At 40.4% G+C, this 9,661-nt stretch overlaps 2 protein-coding genes across 2 annotated transcripts; one reads left to right on the plus strand and one right to left on the minus strand.

Annotated features, from left to right (window-relative positions):
• The first annotated feature begins 117 nt into the window (after positions 1-117).
• On the plus strand, positions 118-6,307 carry LOC115554260 (C-type lectin domain family 7 member A). Its single transcript, XM_030370918.1, has 8 exons — positions 118-385; positions 1,053-1,145; positions 1,661-1,774; positions 2,302-2,409; positions 3,252-3,329; positions 5,113-5,264; positions 5,396-5,487; positions 5,670-6,307. The coding sequence occupies exons 1-8, from the start codon at positions 301-303 to the stop codon at positions 5,806-5,808; spliced, it is 861 nt and encodes a 286-aa protein (XP_030226778.1). The 5' UTR covers positions 118-300; the 3' UTR covers positions 5,809-6,307.
• Positions 5,828-7,840, minus strand: LOC115553816 (transient receptor potential cation channel subfamily V member 6-like). Its single transcript, XM_030370343.1, has 2 exons — positions 7,827-7,840; positions 5,828-7,620 (listed from the first exon to the last, which is right to left on the minus strand). Exons 1-2 carry the CDS (start codon positions 7,838-7,840, stop codon positions 7,347-7,349), a joined length of 288 nt encoding a protein of 95 aa, XP_030226203.1. The 3' UTR covers positions 5,828-7,346.
• Positions 7,841-9,661: the final 1,821 nt, after the last annotated feature.

Consider the following 9,661-nt stretch of genomic DNA (forward strand, 5'->3'; position numbering starts at 1 on the left):
CATAGAAATGCCCCAATTCCTCATTATTAAATATAATCAGCTATGTATGAGGAAGCATGACAAAGCACTGGTCATTATTATTATTTATTTGATGATGATATAAAAACACCTCTTAATGGGGAAGCGCCGACTTGTTATTGGAGAGGAAGTGGCCAAGACCTCTTGGCTGACCTGCTCGTTGTTTAGTACATTGTTTCAACCCACAGATTTGAAATAATTGGTATGAACATCAACGGTTCAAAGCTAAACTAACGAGTCCATTCAGGGTAAACAGGTAGGCAGAGAGTTCCGATTGTTGTCATGGAGATGAAGGCGATGGAGGTGGAGGCAGGACTTCTGGACAGAGCTGGGCCGAGTGACCAAAAGCGGGAAACCAAAACTGAAGGTAAGACAAAGGTTTCACCCTATGAATGAAGCAATACAGTGTCCAAAATAAGCATAATAAAATCAAAAATCAATCACGTTTCTGTCATATTTAAAGAAGATTTATAAAGGGAAGGCAAGGCAAGGCAACTTTATTTATATAGCACTTTTCATACACAAGGCAGACTCAAAGTGCTTCAAATATAAACATTGTCATACAATAAAATAAAATAATAGATGTGTAAAAGAAAACATATGCAAAGAAATGAGTAAAATAGAAAGTTAAAAAGGCATTTTAGTATTAAAATAGATAAGTAATATATAAAGATTCTCTTTTAATGTTTGTTTAATTATATTTTTATTTGGAGGTGATACGTAATATCCAGTCAGTGCATTCAATAAGATGTGACAGCAGGAGCAGAATAACAGGACAAGAAAATAACGCATACACACATGTTTTTATTTATTTTAATAGCAATATGCAGTGAACCAAACATATCTCGAATAAAAAGTAGAACGCAGAATGCGAATAAGGAAGAAATTATTTTGGGGTGGGGCCAAGGGAAATGTATTAATGTATCTTTTGTTTATTGTTAATAGTTATTATGTGTATGTAGTATGTATAACACATTTATTGGTTTTACCTATATTTAATTATAATATTATTAATGTTTGTTTTGTGGCGCTAGCGAAAGAAGCCTCAAAGGAGTACTGCAAGCTGAAAGCCCCAGCTGATGACATCTACTCCGAGGCTGTGTTCCCCAGCCCGAAGCTGCCAGAAGGTACCAGGGCTGTTCTGAGTTATGTTTGATATTTTCTTGATGATCATGGTGGAAATATTGTGTATTTATGTCTATGGTCCATTTCTTAAAATAATCTAGGAAAATATAGATTGAGCACACACACACACACACACACACACACACACACACACACACACACACACACACACACACACACACACACACACACACACACACACACACACACACACACACACACACACACTTAGTTGAGAAAGAACTCATCAGACCTTGTCATAAAGTGGCTATAAAACCTCTTAATTATGTTCATTAATTCTGTTCCCTCTTCCGGTTCCTCTTCTTCTGTTGACTCTTCCTCCCCTCTCGTCTCGTCTCCTAACCTCCCCTCTTCCTCTCCTCTCCTCTCCTCTCCTCTCCTCTCCTCTCCTCTCCTCTCCTCTCCTCTCCTCTCCTCTCCTCCTCTCCTCTCCTCTCCTCTCCTCTCCTCTCCTCTCCTTTCCTCTCCCATTGTTGTCTTTTCATGTCTTTGCCAGTGAAACCCACCAAGCCAACTAGGAGCCTGAGGAATGTGTTGCCGACTTTGTGCATTGTCCTCGGTGTGATATGTCTGGCCGAACTCATCATCATCTTTATTCTGAATGGGAAGAGTGAGTATCCCCTCATATGGATGTATATTCACATGATTCATCATTTATATCAAAGGTGCTGTAAGAGGGGGAGCAAAAAGGATCGGAAGAGAGCAAGATTGAAGCCAAACAACGCCAATAAAGTGGGGAACCCGCCCCATAAGTGTTTCCGCTTAGTGGATAATGATATTCAGATTGGGAAATGGCGCCGTTTCAGACAACCAGGCCTGGCGGTCTCCACTTAACTGCTGCCCCGACCCCATCTCACTTCGGGGGAGAGCAGATCAAGCATCCCTATTTATTGTCATCACTGATGAAGTTCACCACCCACACTTAATAGGTCCCCGCAATTGAGCCGCCCCGCCTCCTTGTTGGCAGCTGACACCAAGCCACGCCCCCAACAATTATAAATAGTAACTCTTAATTGTTTCCTACAACACATTAAGAGCAGAGCGGTTCATATCTTAAATAGGTGCTGTTACATTAAATGGACATGTAGTCAAAAGTAAACAACACTTCTGGTGTTTTCTGCTCCATCCGTCCTGCAGCAGCTCCTACCCCCGTCTGCCCAGATCCACGGCCGCAGAGGTGCCCATTTGCTTCCTGGTCTCTCAGGTCTCCCTGCTTCAAGAACACCAACACTCCGGCCACCAAATGTGAGTATTCTTCTTTTCTATTTTACATAAGAAACCAGTCATGAGGTGTGCTGAACTGCTATTATCTATCCTACTCACCGATGACACTACGCCACACAGACATTCTATTTATTTTTTATTCTAGTTTTTTATTTTTTCATTCTATTTAGAATTATTTTTTATGATTTATTCGTTTAGGGACATTTTGTATATCCCTAGTCGTATTGGGGGGGAGTGGGACTCTGTCTCCAGGGCCACAACGGGGGGGTAGTGCCCTCAAAGCCTGGGATGAAAAGCAGTTTTTTGTTTGCAATATTTTATTTAAGTAATTAATGTCAAGTACCTTTTAAATTGGCTGAATAAAATATTTGAGTGACTGAGCATTGTATATAAAAAACTGCGGAGGCTCACTGTCACCCCTTACAAAATGTGCCAAATGTTCTCCCACTGCACAAGGATTCCCAAAAACAGTGACGCAGCTCATCACGGGTTGAGTGACTGTTGATGCTGGAGCGCTGATTTGCACAACGATAGTCGTGTCTTTCCCCAAGAACGGGACATCAGCCTAACCCTAAAAAGAAAAGAAACTAGGGAAAGAGAAAAAGAAACAAGCTAAAGAAGGGCGAACACAACGGTTTGAGAACCGTGGTTTAGAATGTTCTGGTTTGTTGTTTGGATTGAAGACAGTCAGCGAGGAATCTATAGCTTGGAGCATAATTGCATTGAATAACAATAATCAATCAACATCATAAATTAATCAGCATTACGCCTACAATGGCATGTGACATTATATATATCAAATAAATGAAATCCCTACTAAATAAAATAGCAAAGCCTAACATCTTGAAACCCATGGCCCTTAGTTTCAGAAACAGGCACAGAGAGTGGAACAACAGCAGGTCCCTCTTCATCTCCTGATGTATCTGAGGATGTGAGACAAGGTGAGCTCATATAGTGGCAACTAAAAGTTATTTCAAGCAATCATGGGGCACTTCAGACGGAAAGGAGCTAAACAACATTAACAACAAGTAGCCTATTGTATGCTATGAGCAGGTTAAGAGGCTGTTATCAATCCTGTATGCTTCATGCTTTTAGAGAGGTCTCTCCTTCAGCAGACAGTGAGAAAGAAGACATGATAGAGGAAGAGGGAGGTGAAGACATTGAGGGAAACGAAGGCTGCTCTAAGGGTGAGGTGTGGTCAGAAGAGGAAAGGGAAAGAACTGAGAGCACTGCAGATCATCATTTGGACCCAGGACTACTGTGAGATACTAAGATACGGATCAAGAGAGTAAGAGAGACTGCCTTTGTATAGGGCCACAGCCTTTTTGATACACTCCTGTATATTTAGTGTTTTTAAGACAGATAAAACACACACAATTACATCCAGGAGAATGATGATTAATCCCCCTTTTCCCATTCTAAATATCTTATTAAGAGCCTATTTAATTAAAATTGGTAATTTTCCCACTTTTGACAATGTTTCGAGTGCCACACAATACCACCCAGCGATCGAATGGGTGAAATATTGTCCAATGTTCAGTCTTTAGAAAAGGACTAATCTATCTTTTTTCCACAAGCTATTTGGTTTTGCAAGCGAATATCGTCAAAATAAAATCAATGTGTGCAATGCTCTTCTAGCTAAACTATCATTAATCTTTTAATTTCCATAAGAGATATTACATCTAGGACAGATGAGACTTCTGAATGCAAAAAGCACACAAAAGTTGTAGACAATGAACCTATTTTAATGCATGCATACATTAGACTCCTCTCTAGCACACACACACACACACACACGCGCGCGCGCGCACGCACGTACAGAGAGAGAGAGAGAGATAAGTACACAGAGAGAGAGAGATAAGTACACAGAAATTGTACAATTTCAGAATACATTTAGACAGAGCTATTTAAACAGTTTCACATCCTCCCCACAATGCAGATTTCAATAATCAAATCCGTTAACGTTTACCCAAGACACAGAGCTGCCTGTGTTCTCATCTAGCAGAAGAATGCATAAGGGGATGCCTGCTCCCTGGTGACCAGTTTACCCCAAGCACAAAGGCTAACATTTAGATTACTCTGAGGAAGGTAGGGTGGCTACCCCAAGCACAAAGGCTAACATTTAGACTACTCTGAGGAAGTTAGGGTGGCTACCCCAAGCACAAAGGCTAACATTTAGACTACTCTGAGGAAAGGTATGGTGGCAAGTCAATGCAAGGAATAGGAAACAAAGCTTTAGATGATTGAAAGGAACCAACATATGGATTTTTCCAGCACAATAGTTATACGAAAAGAATATTAGCGATGAATGCCCTAGCAACCACATAGAACACTAGAGAAACCAACTGGAACATCTTAACATCCACCCTAGGACACCTCTAGCAACCATACAGAGCACCCTGGCAACCACCTACAATATCCTCTCAACCGTCCACACAAAATAAGCCACATATAACCACCATAAAACTACAGCACTACTCCACGACACTCAACTGTACATTTAAAATATACCAGGTCCTAGAAACCTCTTCATCAGGCGGCACACCTCAATTTGTTCTGAAATTGTACTTTTTCAACTACTTCTTTCATTCTCATCTCAATACAATTGCTGTTATCTTTGTGTGTGTGTGTGTGTGTGTGTGTGTGTGTGTGTGTGTGTGTGTGTGTGTGTGTGTGTGTGCGCGTGTGTGCGTGTCTTTCTGTCTGTCTATTCTTCCCTCACAGCCCCTGACAGCAAGCGATGCTCTGACAGCTGGGTGTTCCTTGGGGGCTCCTGCTTCTACCAGTCCAAAGTGAGAAAAAGCTGGGAGGAAGGCAGGATCTTCTGCCAGAATCTAACAGCGGACCTGGCTGTGATCTCTGACAAGAGCATCCAGGTAACATCAATACTTTCCTTCTTTCCCATGTCCTCTTCTCCTCTAAGAGCAAACCTGGGAATGCCCTCATCTACTCTTACAGCCTATCTGTAAATAAACAACGGTATGAAAATATAACTTGATGTTTTCAGAATTCTCTGGCGCAACAAATCAATGTACCGCGCTGGATTGGCCTACAATACAAAACGAGTTGGAAATGGGTGGACCAGACCTCATACAATGGGTAAGAAAAGCATAGGATCTCTGGTTACATCTGGAGATAAAACAATGAATCGATATAAGGCGTGCTTTTAATTTGATTAAGGGATCATTAAGGGAACGAGCTGGATAACACACACTCACACAGTCATCATCATCCACTTCACCATCCTCTAAACCTCTGTATTTTCTGTTTTATCTCTGTAGTGATTTGCCTACAGGACCTAAGGAGTGTGCTTTGCTGGAGAGCAAGCCACCTGGAGAACAAGCCAACATTCGAGGTGCCAGATGTCCAGTTTCTGCCCATTTCATTTGTCAGAAGGAGGCGTCACCTGCTAGTGCCTAGGGCTTCTGATGCTCTTCTAGCTATAGGCCTGTGTCTCATCCTCATTTATATGAAGTATGATTAACAAGTATAATGAAACTCATTGATGCGGCAAACTCTATCCTTTTATCTCAAAGCCCAGCACTGTATGACCAACTGACTAGGCTTCATGCAGTGAATATTAGCCTACTGTGTTTGGGTGAATATCCTCAATTTATGTTTCTATGCAGATAATCTAAATGAGGAGTTTGATTTCCTACCATACTCTTTCGCTCAAGGGCATTTCAAAGCATAAAGCTTCTTTAAAACCGTGCTTATTTTTTTATTAGAATAAACTTAATCCACTCCAAAGGATTAATGTGATATGATGCTCCATTATTCTGATTTTACACCTTAAGCGTCTGCTGAATTTAGTATTATTCAACTATTAATTGTATTCAACTAGTAGTCAACTTTTTGGCATATTTGCTTTCGATGTATCCTGTGCCTATTTTCGAAATAAAGACATCTTTTCATTTAAGGGTGGTTATATTGTCATTGTACATTTATATATATTATATAAAAAAAATACAAAAAAGGTCAAATATACAAAACAAAACATGGCCACTATAAAACAAACATCTAGAGAATCAAAAAATACACTCACAATAACACACAAAACAAACGAGTGCAATAGTCACTTCCACATCCGTTTTGGCTGTGACCAGACACAATCAGATACAACTTAATTCAACTCATACAACGGTCCACACACAACACAGCGCAGCATATCTCTGTTACTTCTATAAAAATAATACATATATTCAGTTCTATGGCCTAATACTGCTTAAACTGCACCGATGGCTATGTACAGACATAAAAAATTAAAATAGATGTCTTCTTTGAGTGCTCTAACGTAGCGATGGACCAGGGGGAAGGACAGCCAGAGGGTTTTCGCAGGCCACGAGTCTTTCTGAGAACAAGCTACTTCTACTTCTAGACCAGGGGTGCCAAATATTTGGATTGCGATCGACCGGTCGATCGGTCGATATTAACATTTCAACAAAAAAGAATTGCATCCCTATGGCATTTACCACTGGATTGATGAAAATTGTCTGTTGGACTTTGACCAACTTTTTCAAGACTCTCAAGACTGCTATCCATTTAGGGAGGATGTTGAGGTTGATTTACTCAATCACAAAAAATTGCAGCACTGTTTCACCTGAACAAGTCTGCAGTGAAGGAAGAGATTTTGATAGTACGAACTGATATTGAGCTTCAATCCAGGGCTCATGGACAATTTTGGAACTTACTCACAAAGGAAAAGTATCCAAACATGAGGAAATGTGCTACTTCCTTGACTGCATTATTTGGCTCTACTTATTTATGCTTGTCCTTTTACCACATAAAGATTATTAAGTGCAAACACCATTCCACCATGACTGATTGTCTTTTGGAAGCCTGCTTGAGACTAGCTACCAGCAGCCGCTGTGTCTAGCATTTTGCCATGTAGGTAGATCATTTTGACCTGCTCATTTTTAAAGTAGCTTGCACGCCGATAAAGTGTGGGCCCCCCTGTTCTAGACGAATCGGATGTCCTGCACCTCCTGCTCCTCCTCCTCGTACTCAGGCTCCAGGTCCATGCTCAGAGCGCTGCGGCGGATGGCCTGCCAGCCCGCGTGGGCCTTGTTGAAGCCCCTCCTCTGCTTGTTGCTCCTGAGCTCCGGGCCGCCGCCACTCTCGCCGCCTTTCTCCCCCTCCTCTCTCTCGGCGGCACCACCCTCGCCGTCCTTGGCGAAGGCGTTGATGTAGCGCCGCATCTTCTGCACCATCAGGTCATTCCTGTCCTCCACCCTGCGGACGGGAGACCAGCACAGGAAGAGCTCCAAACGGTTCTACTGATACGGAGTGTGTTTCATTTTTATGAGGAAGAATCTCTGCCAATGCTATGTATTTGCTGTAGCTTTGATATAATTCTAGAAGTAATGTATGCATGTATGCTTGAAATATGTTCAATGGCAGAAGCAGACGCAGCCAGGAGGTCTGTGGGGGTTCCTGACCTCAGGTACCACATCAGGCCGTAGTTCAGACCACACACGCGTCATTTTTTTATATGTTGTATATTGACCTTGTTTTTCCACAGGCACCGGGGAAGCCTTCTCTCCAGCATCAGAGTGGTGGCCACCACCTGCACACACACTTTACAATTTACAAAATAAAAATGAATGGATGGAAATGATTTCAATAAACTCACCCTCCCATTATGTGGTGCATTTACAAGGAGGGTGCGTAATACTTGCTTTCTAATATCCATATCAACACTTTCCACAATTTGTACCAATCTGTAACACTTATTGAATCAAACGTGTGCGCACTTATTTGAGTGCGTGTGTGATCGGCGTGCGCGAGCCCAAAGCCGCTCCCCACCTGCGTCCTCCAGAGCTCGTCCCTCTCCTGCGCCACACGCCAGTGGGTGTCGCTCATCATGGCGATGAGCAGGTTGAGCAGCAGGATGTAGGACACCACGGAGAAGGTGCAGTGCAGCACGTGGACGATGGGTGGCGTGTAGAAGTTGTGGTCCACCGGCGGCAGGTCGATGAGGCCCACACTCAAACTGGGAGAACAGCGTGATGGGGAAGGAGCGGTAAGCGGGGATGGACTCCGGGTCCAGGGTCATGTACACCATCCACAGGGCTGCCGCGGCAACCAAACAACTGACAGAATGTGTGGACACAATGAACAATCAATAAACACTAGTATATACACATATATATATATATATATATATATATATATATATATATATATATATATATATATATATATATACATTGCATCTCCACTAGGGTTAGTGGTAATTGAATAGGGATATGTATGTGCTGAAGTTATAGCAGTGGTACAGCTCTACAGTTATGGATTGCATTAACACTGTATGTGGTCGTCAAGAAAGTATTGCAAGACTTTACTCAAATGTGGAAAACCCGATGAGGACAATGAAACTGAGCCACATGAATTTGGTCAGGTCTCCAAATATATCTAGAGAGAGACCAGAAACACATTGCAACACATCAGATTAATAAAACAATACTCATAGTCATAGTACTAACTAATATATATCTTGTTATATATATATTTATATTATCCTTAAATTTATGTTGTTTGTATATTTGTATTTCTTAGGTTTTTATCTTTTATCTTTTATATATATGTATATATTTATATTATATATATATATGTATATATTTATATTATATATATACATATATATATATATATATATATAATATTATACATAATATTATATTTTATTCTTAATATTTGTGTATGTAAAGCCTATCTGGAGTTCGTGACAAAAATAATTTAAACACAAATAAATATGTGACATATAAAATATATGTTAATATATATAAAAAATAAATAAATAAATAAATAAATATATATATATATATATATATATATATATATATATATATATATATATATATATATATATATATGTAGTGTATGTATGAAGTGCTACTCACCCTACTACTGACCTGTGAGAGGGTCCATCAGAGATCATCCTGAACACAACTATTTACCAACCACAACCTATATGTGCCTTCATTTAAATCTATATTTATTTATTTATTTTTTATACAATATTATTAACATTGTTTTATACAAAATTGTAGTCGCACACCACTGATGTTCCACAACCAATAGCAGGCTATTCTTAACAGTAATCATACATTTTCAAAAATGTCTTGCCTGCCACCAAGAAGAATTTACAGTAAATCGAGAAGAAGAAATCATATGATGGGGAGCTGCTTACTTGCGCCTCCTGGTGTTGAGTGCAGTATACTACAGCAAAGTATAATCCACCATAGGGGTGGTTCAACATATATATATGCCA

Source organism: Gadus morhua, chromosome 11 (genome assembly GCF_902167405.1).
Source record: "Gadus morhua chromosome 11, gadMor3.0, whole genome shotgun sequence".
Taxonomy (NCBI): Eukaryota; Metazoa; Chordata; class Actinopteri; order Gadiformes; family Gadidae; genus Gadus; species Gadus morhua.

Coding starts and splice junctions, on each gene's coding strand:
- LOC115554260 (XM_030370918.1), top strand. CDS start 301: ATGGAGATGAAGGCGATGGAGGTGGAGGCAGGACTTCTGGACAGAGCT. Junction 1,146..1,660: donor CAGCCCGAAGCTGCCAGAAG/GTACCAGGGCTG, acceptor TGTCTTTGCCAG/TGAAACCCACCAAGCCAACT. Junction 1,775..2,301: donor CTTTATTCTGAATGGGAAGA/GTGAGTATCCCC, acceptor TCCGTCCTGCAG/CAGCTCCTACCCCCGTCTGC.